The sequence below is a fragment of the Neolamprologus multifasciatus genome, chromosome 10, assembly GCF_963576455.1.
Source record: "Neolamprologus multifasciatus chromosome 10, fNeoMul1.2, whole genome shotgun sequence".
In the NCBI taxonomy this organism is placed as follows: domain Eukaryota; kingdom Metazoa; phylum Chordata; class Actinopteri; order Cichliformes; family Cichlidae; genus Neolamprologus; species Neolamprologus multifasciatus.
Window position 1 is genome coordinate 19,633,246 of NC_140448.1, and position 19,458 is coordinate 19,652,703.

The window sequence follows — 19,458 nt, forward strand, 5'->3', positions numbered from 1 at the left end:
TATTTGGTATCATGAACATAGACGTTTATTTTTTTCTGGTTGTACTTTGGTTTTACCACCTGACATGGATGGTTTACCAGCTGAATTTACCTATTAGTATCCATATTTAAGAGAACTCAGCCAGCCATGAAGACCTCACTGGGTTACTCTGTATGATGAAACATTATTTTCACTGTTATTATTATTTTATTTCATATTAATAGTCTCGTATTCATGGTGGAGCCATCGTGACATATGACAAATTGCTGAACAAAATTCTAGTAATTATCTCAACAGCTTCAAAACTATCTGGATTTGTCAAAGGAGCTTGCAAAGAAATATCTGGATTTGTATTTTTTTTTCTTCAAAAAGACAGTTTTCACCATTCTAAAGAACATCAACATTAATATTTGACTTTTTGTGTGAGAGAGACTGAACTCCTTCAGCCAAACTCTTCTTTAATAAGTCATCTTCAAGAAATAGTTTCCAGGCTTCTTGAAAGACCTCCACTGTGTTTTTAGGCGGCTTTAGAAACTCACTGTTTTACCCCTCTCCTGATCGCCTTTGTTCGTATATGATTTAAACCAAAAATTTAATTTTCAGTCTAGTTGTTGTATAATCTAGCATACCTCAGTATTTTCTCCCACTTACTTTTCCTTTCTGATAATGCTTCAGTGAACAGTAGATAATCAGCTGAAGAGCCAGATGCATCTCTCAGGTCCCGTGTCAGGTTTTTACTAGATATTTTGCTGTTTTGCAATGATGTGACTTTCAGATATTATTCATCAGCTGTAGGTAGATTTTATTTATCTATTTTTAGCCCTTCTACTTCTTTTGTCCCCCACTTTTCCAATTTCCTTTAGATTTTTAAGGGACACACTGCACACCATAGTGGGACATCCCAAGTTTAAGGAGGAAAAAAAAAATACAATTTTATACCTGTCAAACCTTGATATCAGTGCCATTTTGTATTATAGATTTGACTAAAGAAATAGGAACAAATTATGTGTTTTTGCAGTGAATTGACCAAAGATACAATTTAAAATTGATTCTTTGCTAACTTATATATAGAAGCAAAACTGTTTCATTCCTTTAGTTAGGTTATTTTTTATGCTTGAGTGGTTCAGACTTCGGGTCCTAACAAACAACCAAACAAATAAAATTCCTCTGAAAATGGTGAAGTCCAAGGAGCCAAAAGCAGTCAAGACCACTTCAAAAAAAAAATTCCAAGAAAGTCTGGCTCCTGGGAATCAGGCGTTGCTTAAAACTTTTCCAGAGCACTGTAGACTCAAACATGTGCATGACCCTTGAGTAAGGACCTTCTTAACGTTAAAAATAATTCTACCTTTAATAATTATGGTTTATGATCTCTTAAAGTAAGAAAGTGCATATTTCTGGCCCCAACAGTATGCATCCCGGCCTCCAACCAGATATATTTGCTAATAAAAACCTGTTGTCTGGTTAGTACTGTAGGAATTACATAATCATGTGAGTATTATGCCTTCCTTACCAAACTACTACCCCGGTATTGCCATGTTACTACCTACCAAACTGTAATGCTATGATGAATATTGTCACTGTGGATCTGTAACAGAACTCCACCAGCACTAGGACCCAGCGGGACTCTTGATGATGAACAAGCAGCCCCTACTCAAAAAGTGTAGCGGCCACTCTGACTCACTTGGCCGCACAGAGGCCGACAGACCTCCGCTGTGTATACGGGTATAACTCTTCTCATATGAGCAGAACTTGTAACCGAAGCAACTGAGGGATTATTACTGGAAACAAATCGGGCGGCACAGACTTCAGAACATCTGAAGACATGGACTCCAAACGCCAGAGTGGTAAGTAAATATCCATGTATCGCACGGTAACTGTAAATACTTTATGATAAAGCCTCCATAGGTTGGGTGGGCACCAGTGTAAATGCAAGAGCTCCTCCACAGCGAGGCCACATTCATAAACCTAAACAGAAACAACTGGCTACATTAAAAAAAAACCATTATCCACCGTATCAGATACGATATACAGTTCTTTTCCAAACAAAAGCGATGTTATGGGTGGTTTTAATACATCTGGGTTCTCGTTAAACACACGTGAATGGAGAAACAGCATCTGTTAAGATCTCTTAAGTTTCTCTGAGTGAGCGAGCAGAGCGCCTCGCTGCCGGTTGACTCCTGGGGAGTGATGTCATACAGCCACGCGCCGGGTGGTGCGCTGTGTGAGTGGATGGAGGAGGTATCCTCAGGTAGAGTGATGCAATCTGATACCAACAGAAAAGTGCCCTGTTGGAAGTAGCGCTGCTGGTGGGAAGCAGCAGCAGCTGAATGGCTGCTCTGTTTTAAAACTCTTCAGGCCACTGTGTTGCAAACAGGAAGCTTCTTTACGGGAGACCAGGTGATGAAGAATTAAATTATAAGCATCTTATCTTGGAATTTGGGACTCTTATCTCATCTTAACATCCTATAACACATAACTTCCCCAGTTCACTGTATTTTTATTTAGTGTGCAGTTCATCTCTTTTTATTATAAGATTTGTGTGAATTTATTGATAATTCATCTTTTGAAGCAGCTAAATGTAAATAAGCCAGTCTTTTTTGTCTTATGGACAGGTGACAAATAAAAGGAAAGAAATAACATTGTTGGGCCACTACATGCCACAGTATGGCACTAAACTTAAATATCTCTGGATCTCTAATGGAGGTCTCTTTTCCAACTGATTCTCACTCATGTAGTGTTTTAGTGATGGTGGTGCTCACACTGTCTGACAAGCTGATCTAAAATCACAGATAGGTGTTCTTCCATCTTGAGACCAGGTGATTGTGAAGGCTACAGCACATTATACACATCACTTTTTATAAATTATTAATCAAGAGATTCATTGGCCACCTGTGTCTTACGGATAAGAGTGTTGCTAACTAGCAAAGGCCATTTAAATCAGAAGTGATTCTTTATAGGATAAAAGTTATGTTACTCTTCCCTGTAAAAGCAGGGAACACCAACAAAGTCAGGGTTTGGATTTCTCCTTTAGATTGTCCCCTTTCTGTCTGTAAATGTATCTGTTTGTCAGGAGGATGAAACGAAAACTATCAACCTGACTTTCATGAAAAGTTGCGCATGCACAAATTGAAGAACTGATTCAGTTTTGTTGTGCATCTGGATCACTTTCTTTTTCTTTCCTTAAAAACTGGAAAATGCTGCATTGGCCTTGGCAGACGTTGGGCTCGCTGCCCTTTTAGTTATTTTATTTACACTTCTGCTTTTCCAATGTGAAAATGTGTTGGAGGGGAAAAACATGGAGCACTCAGACACAAGCGGCAGATCCACAGCCAAATGGTTGGAGCAGCTGTACACTGCAGGAGAAAATATTCTCACAGTAAATGTGTGAATACTTGATACTGGAGATTTGGCAAAATATTGCAAGATCTTCAGTGGCTGGGAAAAATTGGTAGATTCTGAGCTGTGGATAAAGGAGAGATTAAAGAGCTGCAAAGTTTTCTCACAAGCCTATTATAATTTAAAAAGGTAAACATACCCCTCACTGAATTTTACAGTTTCTACGTGCATTCTGCCTATAAGTGGTTTATTGCATTTGCACATATGATTTTCCTCAGTTTAATATGTGTCACAAGCCTTGACCTCTGCCACGTTTGCCTTACAATCCCTTTTCCTCTACGATTCATTCCAGCGCGCTACACACCCCCTCGCTCCATTTTCAGAAAGTGCACAACTCCCTCTTGATTGGATTTCAAGTTGTGTTTCACACAGAAATATAACCTTCATGAATGGAAGTGAGACTGCAGCTCAAAGCCAGAATTAGCTGCGCTTCAAATCAGCTGTGATTACATTTTCTGTAACAGAAACGCAACAGAGCAGCAGGTCTGTACATGTGTCCCATGTGTGTCTGGTGTAGGTGGAAGCTAAGCTGATGTGGTGATGATAGCAGCTTCGACCCACCACCAAAGTGGAAAAACAGAATCATGATATTTTGTCCCCATCATCACCCTGTCACTCCCCGTAAAAGCAATAAAAAATAAAACCTTTGAGTGGGTGCGTGTGTCTGTGTGTGTACGTACGTCTCAGTGTTTGCATTTGTGAAAGACAGTGATGACAGATAGTAACAGTAAAGTGTGGACTGGTCCAGTCATTTTAAATTGTGTGCGTGCACTTGATAGGATTATTGCAGACTTAGTTCAAGAAAAGAAACAAAACTAGCTAATTTCCAGATTTCATACCTTCACAACTCATACTAACTGTGTTCTGGCTGCTGCGTTATCTTTACAAACCATTTTCATTCCACTCTGGGCAAATAAGGAATTTCAGTATTTATAAAAGTCGTTTGTGCCCCTCTGTTTCCTGTGTTTCCACACCATTTGCTATCTGCAGAAAATGATAAGATACTAAAAGAATGTGAAAAGAATTCGTCTACTGTTTCCCCCCAGCTGTTTCTTTTTAAGTATCTTGCTATCTTTGTTGTGGACTTTTTAAAGTGTCTGACTGAACGCTAACCCCAGGCAAGCACTGACACCATCTTTTGTTGTCACGAAAATATGAATTACTGGATGCTGTGTCTCTGAAGTAGACTTTTGTCTTAGTGGGAGATTCTGGGCCTGCCAAGCCTTGAACTTTGGCCTCTGTCTGAAGAGGATGGGTGTCTGGGGAAGGGACAGAGGGAGACAGGCGAGGGAGAGGAGTTGAAGGAAAAGGATCTCAGAGGAAGGGAAAGAAAGGAGTGGTAGAGAGAATATGCAATCTGGAGGGACCTCAGTGCTGAGGAGTGTGGGGGAGGCAGGAAGAGGACAGTTTCATACGGTTTTTGCATAGAGTATATGTTTTAAATTACCCTTGTTACACATATTAATGTCAATCAGGTAACAGAATCTATGGAAGCAAGAAGCAGTACAGTTCAGTGCATTCATATAGAGTACTTCTGAGTCATGAAGTGTTGGTAAAATTATAACATGGAGGGATATTTTGAATGGGAGAGGCAAGTGAAGATGGGTAGCCTTGGATTTATGTTAATTGGTGTGTTTGAATTGTAATGGATGGGAACGAAAGCCTCAGTTTAGGAGAGCCAAAGTGTCTTTCCTGTTTTGACCTGCTGCTTATAGGTATTATGCGGCGAGAAAAGCGGCAGCAGCAGCAGCAGTAAGTAGCAGTTGTTTTGTTCTGAGCTGCAACCAAACACACTAAATCAGTCCAAATGAGAGTCGCATGGCCCGAGTCTCATGACTGATCTTCATCAGGAAGTCTGTCTGTGGAAACACACAGAAAAAGGAACGTGAAGACGCACAAACAAACACATTCCTCTTTGTACTCTTGTGACTGTATGTTTACTCAGACGAGGAAGCGAGAGACGAATTAACAGTGAGCGTTTGTGCTTCCTCTTAGTTAAGTGAATGATTGTGTCTATCAGTGGGGGAAAAAAGGATTTGAAGAGGAAATGTGCCGTGTGTGTGTGTGTGTGTGTGTGTGTGTGTGTGTGTGTGTGTGTGTGTGTGTGTGCTTGCATGTGTGTGGTTCTGGGTGGAGTGGGGGTGTGTGGGGCAGTGGGGGATTACAAAGATCCCTCTGTGGGTGAGACAGGCCACAATCCTGCAGAACAGCTGATTCTCAGCTTCTGAACCCTCAGGTCCCTTGAGAGAGAGAGAGAGAAATAGAAGGAGAGAGAAATAAAGATATAGACTCAGAGATGAGGGGGAGAGAGAGCAGACTGATGTCCTTGACTGTGCGTGTCTTTGAGACCGGCAGAAAGTAGATCAGAGCACTGGTCTGATTACTCGAGATCTTTGTTGATTGTTTTTTAATTGACGTTTCCTCAAGTAAAGCAAAATGCATCTGCAAATTAAGCACCCATCAGATAGGAATCTTTCTATTTAGTTGGTTTGGGAAAAATGTAGAGTATGGGCAAGAGATGGAAGGAGAGCATGCAGCGAGAGAAGATGTTGGGGCAGAAACAGAAACAGCAGGACACAAAATGGGAAAGTGGAAAGAAGTGAAGGAGGAGGAGGTGAGGTTCATAATGCAATGGAGAGTCAAGATCAGGAAGGAGGGGAGAGAAGCTCCTGTCGACAGCAAAGACAGGAAACCACAGCTGCACTCGCACGTACACTCACTCATACACACACGCACGCACACACACAGCTGCTGGAGATACAACCCTGCATGCCCGTGGATTGAGACCGTGCAGCTGCGTTGCACCACGCCCCTCTTACACTGTGTGTTAGTTCCTGTTTTGTTTTCTCCGGGAGTCTCTGACTCCGACAATACGATTGTTTGCTCTGGTCTTGCCGAGCATTGTGGCCATCTAATTTTGGCCCTTGCGGAGACAATGGAGTATTGTCCGAGTGAGAGGGGGAGGCGGAAGAGGCTTGTGGGAGAGTGAGGACTTTTTTGCTCACTCTCTCTGTCTTCACGTTGTGTGAGAGGAAAACAGACTGTTTTGATCTTATTTTTATTTAACCCATGTTCCATTTCTTTTCTGGGAATGGACAATTCATTTATTATTTAGTTTTAGGTGTACTTATGTCATAATAAATTGTAAACATACTAAAGCTTATTGATCTGACTAATCATTGTGAAGCATGTTCTTCTTAACAAAGCCATAAAATTAAGTGGATCAGTTTGTAAAAAGGGACACGAGGTGAAAGAGTCTGCTTTTTCAAATCATTCCTGAAAAATCCTGTTGCTTTTCCAGCTTTCCAGCTATGAACTTTCTGCTTTGTATTATGAATGAAACTGAACTGTAAATTTGACAATTTTAATGCCAAAAAATACAAAATTTAAATGTTTCCGCAAACTATAATCTTTCCAGTGTGGATAAAGCCACATAAAGAGCACAGGCTATTAAAACCTCCCACTGGAAACCAAAGTGACAGGAAACTATTTTAAACTTGGTTGCACTTGACCTGTTCAAGTGTATGAATAATACTTCATCAAATAACAGTGGATAATATCAGAGAAGCAGTTCTAATGTCTTCAGTGTTTAATTAAAAGTCAATATCAGAAGAAAAGCTGCTTGCTTCGGGTTCAGACTAATCCTAAGATACGCCTTTCAATCTTCTTATATTTAGAAGTAAACAAGTAAATGAACTAACTTGGCTCTTCAAGCAGTTTGGTAACCACCTCCTGTCCTCTGTGGTGAAGCTATACATTTTCCTCTTCACTTTGGCTCCATTTCCTTTAGGGAAGGAAGCTTCCTCCTCCTCACCTTCTTTTTTCTCCGGCTCCCCCTCCTGCTCCTCCTCCTCCTCCTCTTTGTTGGCTGTGAGCAGGCAGGATGTGTGAGAGTGTGTCAGGGCATTTGGAACAATGTCAAGGTCAACAAAACACACACACGGACACACACGCTTGACCCCCACAGGATGTAGGAGTGAAAAGAGTAAGTTTTTCAAAGAAAGCACAAAATATCAACGTGGAAAGTCAGATTTAACGCTTAGTAGTGACACACAGAAAACTCGCTGTGTTCCCAAAAAGGCTTGCTCCGAGTGGGACAGAATCACCAGGGTGACATTAGAGGATGTTAAAAATCTTTTCGCTGTCAGCTGTTGCAGCAGCTGACAGCTGAGTTCCAAACTGACTTCATGCCACTTGTGAACTGACAGTTTTAGTCATATTTGCCTGTATGGCCTTGTGACGATCTGATGGCCATGCTGAGCACTCAGGATTTTACTTTATTGCTTTTGCCTTAAACATTCTTCCCTTAGACAATATTATAGCCTTAAAAACTGCATAAAGCATTATTACCATGCAGATTGTACGCAGTTATATTTATCTATAAAATCTGACTACAGCAGCTAAAGACATAAAGGCCTAAATAACCTCCAGTTTTCTGCTTCTGAATTCAGACAAATCTGGTTATTGTACTGCTATCCTTAAAATCTTAGAAACATGCTGTCTAACCAGATACTTTCTATGTATTGTATTACTGTGGCCTTCAGTAACACTGTGAGGCATCCTTGAGTCATTTTTGTCCAGGACATATCCTTTAGCGCACACATTAGACAAATATGTAAGAATGCTTTCTTTCATGTGCTAAATTCAATGGGAAACACCCTTTCTTAGAATGATGCTAAAAAAACAGTTCACACTTTTTTACTTTGTGGCTGGACTTTTGTAATTCATTATTATCAGGCTGTTTTAAAAATCCCTAAAAAGCTTTCAGTGTTTCCAAACACTGCAGTGAGAGTACTAACAGTGAGATCATATTTCTCCCAGATTAGCTTCTCTTCATTGGCTCCCTGTTGAATTTAAACTTTGCCTCACACACAAGGTCTTGAATAATCAGGGCCGTCATATCTTAAAGACCTCACAGTACCATATGATTATAAACAGAACACTTCGCTCTGAGACTGCAGGCTTATTTGTGGTTATTAAAGTTTCTAAAAGTAGAATGGGAGGCAGAGCTTTCAGCTGTTAGGCTGCTCTTCTGTGGACCCAGCTCCCAGTTTGCATTCAGTAGACAGACACCCTCTCTACTTTTAGGATTAGACTTAAAACTTTCCGTTTTGATAAAGCATACAGTTAGAACGATCTCTCCCTGACTTCCCATGATGCACTGAGCAGTTCTTCTCCACTTATCTCTTCTCACTCCCCATTCATTATATGGCTTTGTAAGTCATTACACTTTGTGTTATCCCTCCCATGGTGTGTGTTTTGTCCTTGTTTCTCTGTGCCCTCCTTTTTTCTTTTTCCCCCCATTTGTGGCTGCCTATCCCTGAGCCTGGTTCTGCTGCAGGTCCTGTCAAAAGAAAGTTTTTCCTTCCCACTGTCCCAAAGTCCTTGCTCATAGGGGATCATCATATTGTTGGGGTTTTCTCTCTAATATTGTGGGATCTTTACATTACAATATTTTGATGAATTGATATAAATACAATTTAGTTGAAGTGAATAACCTGGTGGTTCTTGAAATCAGAAGAGTATTACATGATGTCTGTTTTTTTGTGGTTTCTAGCTGTGATGGAACGACTTGTAAATGAGTTAGGCTCTCTGCTGAAGATGCTGGACCACGAGACGGTCAGTCCTGCTACCGCTGAAAAAATGGCATCCATACGCAACATCCTGGACTCACTGCAGTTGTCAGGTACAGAATCTCCAATGTTAGGATGGCAATGTAAATAACCCAGGTCAATATTTCTTAACATGTACAGCACAGGTTAATACATTTCACACAGCATAGAAATAATTTACAGTTCTTTACTTAGTCAACTGCATGACCTTTCCCAATTGTATAAATTTAGCACTTCGAAGAAGGTCCACTCAGTCCTGGCTGGTCCAGCCAGCTGTAGTCTAAGCAGTTTAAGGTCTGGCTCTCAGATAGACTACATCAATAAAGTGAAAAACTCATTTGTCCAAACTTCCAATTGTTTTTAAGTCACTCACTATGATTTTGATGTTGCTGTTTGACTGATGGTTTTGTGATTTCCACTGACTGTGTAATATATTCTCCCTTGAAGATAATAAAGATCTGATCTTTCAGATGGAGCCCAGTAATAATAAAATTGCCCTTTTGTGTTACTTTTATTATTTATTTTATTTCCTGCTCTTCTGTCAGGTGCTACTGGCTTCTCATAGCATGCATAGTTCTACTGTAAGATTGGACATCTAGAGACTGAAGTTTCTGTCCTTTGCATTTTGGTTAGGTTTTGGTAAAAAAGATTTTAGGTTGAAATATGACTTGCAGAAACATCAGCGCAGTATTTAAAATGGTGCTTCATTAGAAAAACGTTATGCATTATAAACTGTTTGATTGCCAGACTTGTCTCACTAGTGCCAAGAAACACCTTCTGCACACCAGCAGGTCAGATAGAACAGCAGCATTTGATGCCCTGGCATTACAAAAATAGTAAAAGCAGCACTTTATTTGAATACAATGTAGAAATAAGAATATTCAATGTAGAAGTGTTTTTTTATTTATTCAGGATGAATTCAGCTGAGTGTGATGGCAACAGTTTAGCCCAAAAGAAAAAAGTCAGAAGTGTTACATCAACAGTACTACAGCATGTCTTTCTTTTTTGTGTGTTTGCAATGGTGTGACCCTACTGTGTGTTAGCCAACCACACTGAAACTGCTCAACTTGAGAGAGTGCAGCAGTTGTTGTGCTACAAAATGCAGCCTCTGTGACATGAAATCTTGCTGAGGTCTTTACAGACAAATCCCTTTTTATCTGGAAGAATACAGGATGTCGGGGAGGATAAAAGGATCCGTGTAAGAGGATAATGAAATGCAAAGAGGATAATGAGAACAGGAAAACATCCCGATGGTTTCAGAACACAAATATTAGACTGGGCCCAGTCTGTCGTGTCCATACTCATCTTTTTTTAATAGTTGCTGTGTATTTCGCGTCATTGTATCTGTTTTTTTTTTTTTGTCAAGCCTTTCTGTGACCTTCCACACACATTTTCTTTGTTCTTGCTGTACAAAGATTTTCAATCTCAGTTCTGTACTCCCTGTACATAGGTCACCATAGATCTAATTTTTATTGCAGATGAAATACTATTTATACTTTGTGACACTGTCTTTTTATTCAGTCTCTATAGCCCTTCTTAATCCTGACCTAAAAGCTATAGGCTATGTTAACCCTAACTCTGATCCTGTTTTTAATCCATAATTTGTCTTTTCCACAGTGAACGGCTCTGATGTCTACATGAACAGCTGTCTCTATGGCAATGGCACGAGCTTTGTAGAGTCTCTGTTTGAGGATTTTGGTTAGTAAACCTTCAAAATACCTTCGGTTCAGTTCAGTTACAAAAAAATCCTTTGTGTATGTATTTACAATCATTATACCTCTGTTTATATAAAATTATAAAGTTAATCATGATTAATCCTATCAGGCTGTGATTTGCACATGCTCAGTGCATCTCCAGTGGAGCAGAAAGAGCACAAGGATGAAGAGGAGAAGACTCATCCCAATAAATCTGTAAGTCATTCACAGAAACTACTTACCTACATCAGCCTTCCTTTTACCCCCAGTTCTGGTTCAACAGCTACCTTTGGTTTTCAGACCCCAACTGACACACCACCTCCTCCTCTGCCAACTACACCCCTTCCTGATGACTACTATGAAGAAGCTGTTCCTCTAGATCCCGGATCTACTCCTCAGTACTTTACCACCAGTATGAACACATGCATATACAAACGCACATGTGTGTGCGCATTCATGTATAATGGTAATCAGATCAGTACCTTTGGTTCTGCTTTCTCACATACTCTATCTATTCACCTGTAGCATCCAGGAACTCTGTGGAGGACGCCTATTATGAAGATGCTGACAATAACTACCCCACCACCAGAATGAATGGGCCTCCCAAAAGCTCCTGTGAGTCTTAATATGACCCTTACTATTTATGTCTAGTAGTAGAGCTAGGATTTTGTGAATCACAATTTGTTTTGTGGATCTTCTGTAAAACAATAATTGCTTTGGTACTCAGACAATGACTCAGATGCTCTGAGTAGTTCCTACGAGTCTTACGAAGAAGAGGAAGAGGAAGCAAAGGGCCGAGACCAGCCTCAGAGATGGACAGCCGAGGAAAGAACAGATGGACCAGTTCGAGACTGCCGCATCTGTGCCTTCCTACTGCGAAAGAAACGTTTTGGCCAGTGGGCTAAGCAGCTTGTTGTTGTCCGAGACAATAAACTGCAGGTAAATAGATGCTGCTGTTTATTAATGTTTATTTTATCATTCAAATCAAAGAATTGTCTTTTTATGGTGTTATTCAAGGTAAATCCTTATTTATTTATGGTGAATCAGACAGTTGAACACACTTATTTGTAAGCCACAGTTTACACAGTTATTTTCCAGCTTATAACAGTAAGAGGCTAGGCTTACATAGATTGTCTTTTACTCAAATAATGCATGTTCTTGACTTCTTCCTTCACAGTGTTTTAAAAGCATCAAAGAGAGCTCTCCCAACACAGAGCTCCCACTGAATCTTTGCAACGTCATCTATGTCCCTAAGGAAGGCCGGAAAAAGCGTCACGAGTTGCGCTTCTCATTACCTGGAGGCGAAGCGCTAGTCTTGGCAGTCCAGAGTAAAGAACAGGCCCAGCGATGGCTCAAGGTACCTTTTTTCACCTCATTAGAGGTATGGTGCTGAGACAGACGAGCAGACACAAGGCTGTGCCTGTAAATGAATGTTTTCTTTTTCTCTGTTCAGGTGGTCCACGATGTTGGCAGCCAGTGTAGCAACACTGAGGGGCTGGATGGATCAACTTCTCCAATTATACAGAGGAAGCTGGAGCTCGACAAGGTGAGTGTGCTTATCTGCGTGTGTCCTTGAATGTCAGACTGTTTGTCCGCAGTGTTCTCTTTGTGGTCTTGCCACAAAGACCAAAATTTCCCATAAAACAGACTTAATGAGGAGCCCCAATGCCGGTCTAACGATGTGCTCTTACTGTGTCTTACTATGACAAATGTAATTTGTGGCATACTGAATACATACCCCAGTTTTAACGTTTCAGTGTCGCTGACATCACCCTCTTTCAGCCCACGCATGACACAACTATTCCTTTGGCTTCTAGTTTACAAGCAGTGAGTGAGGTGATTATTGCGGTTGCTGAGTTGCCTTGGTTTCAAAGAACTTCAAGTCCTGAACAAACTGAATGCATGCTGACATGGCAGTTACACCCCACGTTGGCAGAAAGAAATAGTCATACTCCCAGAGGATACATTAATTTTTATTTATTTTTATTTTTAACATGATTTTGCACAATTCAAATGTTTTGTTATAAAACGGAAAGACAAATGTGCCAGTTTTTGCTATTCCTTGTCTACTCTCTTCAAATGTTATAAAAGAGAGATGTAAAAGTGTTTTGTTCCTTTTTTTGCCAGGTGCTACAGTCTGAGAGACAGGCTTCAGATTCAGACAGCGGGCCAACAGCAGACAGTCAGGCCACTGCACACGGGTCAGGACGAGACACTACTGACTCACTCAGTACGTGAACCTTCACCAGCAGTTTTTGAGATGTTTTTGTTGCAACCGACTCTTTTTTATTGTGGTTGCTTCATTGAAATAAGCTTCTTCTGTGTACACTCTCAGTAATTATAGCACAAGACATGTTATTGCAGGGTAAATCGGTGGTTATAGTGAGATTTAACGTTAGATTAGTGTCTGTGGGTAATTTCTCAGTGTTACCACAGATATATTGGGACAGTTCAACATGATTTACACTTTACATGCTCTTTAAAATCACAGCAAAGCATCTTTCTGGTCTCGTTGGCATATTTCACAGTGAAAACAAACATTTAGATAGATGGTTATTAAAGGGTATTTAGGCACAGTTTCGCAGATGCAGCACACTGTTGATCTGTGGGGAGAGGCATAATACCTTCCTCTCACGTGTTGTAAGATTAGGAGGTAAAGGATTCATTTCAGTATATTTGTAACACACACCATATACTGCATTGCTCTTCTAGCTTAATTTATGTTACCATTTTTATGAAAAGAGAGGAACACTGTATGAGTAATACTATTCTGACGCATTCATTGATACTTTGTAGCAACTGGCAAGGAGACGATTTTTTTCCTCCATTATTCTACATCTTTAACATAGAGAAACCAACATAGTTACAGTTAAGAGAAATGTAAATGACTGTGATGCAACTTCTCTGTAGTAAATGATAACTGTATGTCTGTTTAAAAAGTTTAGTGGTTGTTGATGGGTTTTGTGTGAATAGTGTTTTACGTAGTCTAGCATCTTTTTAAACCATAAATTTAAATAGGGTTCTTTCAAATGGTTCCTCAGTTCTAATGAGTCACCCACTTTACAGGGTCTGGAACTCAATGGTCCCCACAAGGCTACAAAAGCAAACACACACACACAGAATATTTTTGTTTTTCTATCTACAAAATCAGGAAGGATAAACCCGGAGATCCTTGGTGTTGGGTTAGAAAATAGGTCAAACACAGTGAAATATGGGAAACAGTTTTTTCAAATCTGTTTACGGATGAAGGAACTCTGATTCTAAAGAGACATGAGAGAGAGGGAGAGACAGGAAGTGAGGCTCGAGCAGATATGACATCCTTCCTGTCCTCTTCCTGCAATTGTCTCCCACTGACATCATCAGAAGTAGTGTGAACAGTGCACTGCAGCACCTGGGACATTCAGAGTTGAACTTTGCAAACCGGCTGTAGGGGTCTAGTTGAATAAATACAAGCCATCTCTGAAATAACAAGATATTATTTCTTCAAAAGCTTCATGAGTCCTGTTTGGGTGCAGGGTCTTTTTCAAAAATGTATTTTTCCCGAATTCAGACCTTTTACTTTATTCCAGTTTTCATCATGTTTTGTTACATTGTAACTGATTAAAATGTAAAACTTTAGAAAAAACAAGTAATTTTTTAATTTCAAAAACAGCATGATACTTTAATGATGAGGCAACATTGTCTGTTTTACTGGCTGGATGTTATAAAGTTCAACTTCAGGATGTGTTTGACTTCAGACAGGGGGAAGCGTGGAGCATTTTCAGAGCTGACCGGGTCGATGAGCCGAGCAGCTGGGAGGAAAATCAATCGGATCATCACCTTTTCCAAGCGGAAACCTCCTTTACCAGGAGAGTCTGCTTTGTCTTCTGGCCAGCACGACAACCCCCGCTCTGGTGAGAAGACCTGATGAATACTTTGTTGAATGGCTGGTTGGTTAGAGAATCATCTAAGTGGCTGATTGATGTTTAGATTGTTTTCCATTAGCATTTGTAATTTGACATCAGTGTCAAAGAGTGTTAAAGGACAAATTAATGCTGATGATGCACAATTCAGAACAACAATAAAAATGCCATTTAGGAAAAAACATATAACTGTAGAGATGTAAAAGTTATTGTACATATTTTTCCTATAATACACCAAATATTTGTCCACAAATTCCTCCCCCATGATCAGGAGCTAAACAATTATAATGTGCTGTAATGAAGTTTTTATTCCATATCTGTTGTTATGACATCATCATTTTGCCTAGCCAACACCTAAGAACAAGCTAAAATGACTCATTTTTAGCATTCATGCAAATATAACACCTTATAAAAACATCATATCATTTTAATTTCATGATAATAACATCTAATTTAGATCCAGAAACCGAACGTCACATCAAACAGTGTTGGGTACATTATATGACAATGAATGAAATGTAAATATGCCTGCAGTTCACGTTCTTTTTAACACACTCATCAGGATATCTGAGCGTGTGTCTGAGCGGCTCTTGGAGGGAGCGGTGGTGCGTGCTCCGGGGTGGAAGTTTGTACCTGCAGAAGGACCCCGGGGACCAGCGACCCCCAATCATTGTGGTGCCACTCAAGGGGGCAGAGGTGATGCCAGGCGGGCTTGGACCTAAACATCCGTTCTCTTTCCGCATCCTACAGGGAGGCAACGAGCTGGCAGCTCTGGAGGTGAAGCAAGAGATCTTGAACCATTTTATCCAGCACAGGAGATTTAATGTATATACAGACTGATTTTATTTGTGCCACTTGGTTACATCACTGTTGATATAGCTGAGAGGTATCATCAGTGTGCGCACAGGCATGCCACGCCTTACATTTTTCTGCTCATGGACTAAAAAAGAAATGTGCGTGTGTCTGTTTGTGTTTGTGTGTCGTTCAGGCCAGCTGCTCTGAGGATCTTGGCCGCTGGCTTGGAGTTTTGTTTGCAGAGACCGGGAGCAGCACTCTCCCTGAAGAGTTGCACTACGATTACATCGATGTGGACACACTTACTGACATACGGCATGCTGCCAGACACTCCTTCTTGTGAGTCAACAGTATGCGTTTTTGTGCATATGTTTACCCAACAGTCTTTTATTACAGCTTTTATTTTGAAATACTCATTTTTGTATTCATATATCTTCCTCTTCTTTTTCTCCCAGGTGGGCTACAACAGCTAACTCCTCCAGTAGTGCTTCAATAGACTCCAGAACTTACGATGAGGTCTATGAAAGTGTTGCGGTGAGGAAATTTTATTTTTCTTTAATTCTAAGCAAGTGATGAGATACAAAAACCTTTATATTAAACACAGCAGACACAGAGATGTTTAAATCATCTCCTCTCTCTTATATTCATTCATTGAAATTTATTGCAAATTTACAGAATACAAACACCATTTTTTTGTAACTTAGGATTTTAATACCATTCTGTGTTGAGCTTCACTGGAGCCCCAGTGAAACTATTAATAAGATTTTGGATAATAGATTAACAAAATATGTTTTCTTTTTTTTTTAATCCGATCTTTAAAAAGCTTATATTTATCAGTCATACAAACATATAGTATTATTAGTATTTTCCTTTTCCTTAAAGTTCCTCTATTACATTTGTTGATTAGAATTAATTAAATTATTCTGTTGCAGGAAGTGGATGTGGAGAGCAGAGGAGGCCAGGTGAGACGTCACGCTTCGTTCTCCAGCAGGGACTCTGAGAAAACTGAACAACAGGCTGCCATTAAGAGACATGCCTCCAGTGAGTCTCGGTTAATTTCATAATTCATTAGACTGTCTCCATGAAAGTGATTTGGGTTCAAATGTGGCCAAATTCATTTCCTTCTTTTTCACATCATAGATGTGAATCAGTATGGGCGGTATGGGAAGACGCGGGCAGAGGAGGATGCCAGGCGGTACCTGAGAGAGAAAGAGGAGTTGGAGAAGCAGAAGGAGGACCTCAGAAATGCACTGATTTCCCTGCGCAAGGAGAAAAGGCAGTTGAAGGAGGAGGGGAAGAGCGGCACAGGTCAGAGACGAATCACACACACAGCGCTTGTTCAGTCGTAGGCTTCATAGCGGTCCTAATTATGAGTGTGTGTGTGGGTGTGCGTGTGTTCAGGTAATAGTGTGGAAAAGCAGGTAGCTGAGCTGGAAACACTGTGCAAACAGAAGGAGGAGGAACGGGTGGAGCTGGAGCTGAGACTGACAGAGGTCAAAGAAAACCTGAAGAAGTCACTGGCTAGAGGGGCACTGGGTCCACCTACTGATACCAAGATCAACGTCAAGGTAGGCAGCAAACACACACATCTGTTTACAGCTGGAACTGAAGCTCTCCTTAGAAAACTCTTAATGAATGTACTTTAAAATATATACAAACGCTCTTATAAGAGTTCTTAATGCCATACTGACTACAGAGAGGTCACCAAGAGGCCAGGAATACATTTGTATTTGTAAATGCAGTCGTGAGGTTTTTTGTTTAGGATGGAGGTAAAAAGATGATACTAAAAATACATCAATATCAACGACTGCTAAAAGTTCATATGAGCTTCAGTGAAAATTTACGGTTGATTTTTGTCCAGAACATGAGCTGAGGGATTTCTCATATGGACAGCTGGGACTGTATTAAGACAAATCCTTTAAATCAGTGTGCAGTGTCTGTTACCAGACAAGTCATTTATTTGACCATATGGCCCTTATTTATTTGACTTTTATTTTATCGGGCTTTATATGTTTGTTTGCTAACATATGTTTCTCATTTTAGACATTTATAATGAGTTTCTGTGTTTGCTTGTTTTGGTGTCTCTCTCTTCATTCTTTCTGTGTTCTTGTATGCTTGTTTTAGTAATCCATCTGCTTTTGACTGGAAGAACTTTTGGTCTGCTTGTGTTGTTTTTAAAGTAACATCACTGGGCTCAAATAAGTGAAATCAAACTTTTACTGTTTTTGGGGGGGGGGTTGCCTGTGTGTTCGTGCGTAGGCGCAGGGCAGTAAGGTTGAAAAGGTTTACATGGAGACTGTGCCTGTCAACGCGGCATCTGAGCTTCGAAAGCGGCCTCCGTCTCTTTACGCCTCCTCCAAGGGGAATGTGATGCAGAAGGCAAAGGTAGAGTGCGCGTGTGTTTGTGTGTGCGAGGACCAAAAACTGTTTGACTCACATGCTCCCGTTTTATGGTTTCCAGGAGTGGGAGTCAAAGAAGGGGACATAGAGTGATCATAAACAGATCGACAGATGGAGACGAGGACGTTTGAAAGGAAAACGCAAGAAGAGCAAGAAAACTGGCACTGAAGAGAGAAAGGATGGACTCGGAGGCATTGCGCTCTCATTTCATCTAAAGGAAAAGTACAGGCAGCGTGATGCTGCACCAGCTACTGTAAATACGACATGCTCAGCTGATACATCAGTACCGTGTTAATGTGGATCACTATGAACGTGATGTGTACGTGTTGGTGTGAGTTTGCATGCGTGTTTACATTTGCACAGGGCTGCAGAAAGTTAAAAAAAAAAGGAAAGCGTAGAAAAGGGAGAGTGTAGTTCTTCAACACTGTGAGTTCAGAGTTACAGGCAAGACGTTTTAGCTACACCCACTGGTTTGTATTATTTTTATACTTGATACTTGGAAATGAAAAATGAAAAACCCAGTTAAAGAAATTTTCTTAGTTATAATCTTAAATTATCATTATTAGTAAGAGAAGTACAGAATCTCATATCTTAATTGTGTATTTATACGTTTAATAAAAAATATCGAGTAGACACTGTTCCTAAAAGCAACGAATAAATGTTTGTTGTTGCAATGTGAAACAATTGGTTTTAACCTTTATATGACTCTTATTTTTCACATTTGACTTTTGCACTTTATCTTGTTGTATTTTGTGATTGCATAAATGTGTCCTCAGCCCCTCTCAGCTGAATCATTTGAAGATAAATGCCTGTGTCTGCTTTACTTGCCCTTCACTGAGAAACGAACACACGCAAATGTTGGAGTAAATAATTTTATAAAGAATATTTGTGTTTGGGACTGTTTATTTTATGTCCCCCGTGTCTATTTTCCCTCATTTCTTTAGACTTTTAAGATTCTTTACCAGAGTTTCTTTTATTGCTGCCTCCCATCCACCCCCAAGATGAGTTACCAATAATAGCAACAGAGCTCTGAAATCGAAGCACCATCTAGTGGTCAAATAAAATACCACTTTTGTTTTAGTGTTCTTGTTTTGCTTCCAAAGGCAAGTTGAAGTTAATTATGCTAACTTCAACATTAAAATAAGTCAATACATAAGGTTTTTTCCTCTCTTATAAGAGCACAAGGAGCTCCTTAACGTGAAGATAACTACAGTCAAAGCTACTATGTGAGAGGGCAGTGGTTCAATGCCCAGCTCCTCCAGCTTGCATGTTGTTGAGGTCTCCATGGACAATTTACGGAACCCAATACTGTAGCTGACCTCACTGATTGTGAGACAGTGAGAAAGTGTTTAAAGGCTTATGGGTTGGAGTAGAACGTAGGTGAATGTGAATAAAACAGCGTTATAATTTTTTCTCTTCGTCTGCTAGATAAGGCAATAAATGTCATTTCTGTTCATGGTACAAGTCATAAAAAACGTTTTCATGCATGAAAAACACAAATTCACTTTATCCAGAATCCTGTTTGGATCCTACAGTGATTAACTTAAGTGTTTTATGCATATGTTCAGTGCAGCACCATGCGGTTTTCGATCATCATCATTCGCGTGCTCTGTTAAACTCCAAATGTCTGAATAACAAGCATGGCTTCTTTGTGAGCCTTCAGATAAAGTGGTTTGCGTG

General features: G+C 40.1%; 1 protein-coding gene across 1 annotated transcript; it reads left to right on the plus strand.

The window, feature by feature from the left end:
- Nucleotides 1–1,569: 1,569 nt before the first annotated feature.
- On the plus strand, nt 1,570–18,661 carry afap1l1b (actin filament associated protein 1-like 1b). Its single transcript, XM_085174688.1, has 19 exons — nt 1,570–1,823; nt 8,933–9,061; nt 10,605–10,685; nt 10,812–10,897; nt 10,982–11,093; nt 11,207–11,296; nt 11,409–11,620; nt 11,859–12,038; nt 12,135–12,227; nt 12,809–12,911; nt 14,419–14,574; nt 15,146–15,360; nt 15,572–15,717; nt 15,834–15,912; nt 16,311–16,419; nt 16,519–16,686; nt 16,780–16,946; nt 17,638–17,763; nt 17,840–18,661. The coding sequence occupies exons 1-19, from the start codon at nt 1,802–1,804 to the stop codon at nt 17,864–17,866; spliced, it is 2,301 nt and encodes a 766-aa protein (XP_085030814.1). The 5' UTR covers nt 1,570–1,801; the 3' UTR covers nt 17,867–18,661.
- The last annotated feature ends 797 nt before the right edge of the window (nt 18,662–19,458 follow it).

Coding starts and splice junctions, on each gene's coding strand:
- afap1l1b (XM_085174688.1), top strand. CDS start 1,802: ATGGACTCCAAACGCCAGAGTG. Junction 12,228..12,808: donor GGAAGCTGGAGCTCGACAAG/GTGAGTGTGCTT, acceptor TTTTTTTGCCAG/GTGCTACAGTCTGAGAGACA. Junction 16,687..16,779: donor GGAGGGGAAGAGCGGCACAG/GTCAGAGACGAA, acceptor GCGTGTGTTCAG/GTAATAGTGTGGAAAAGCAG.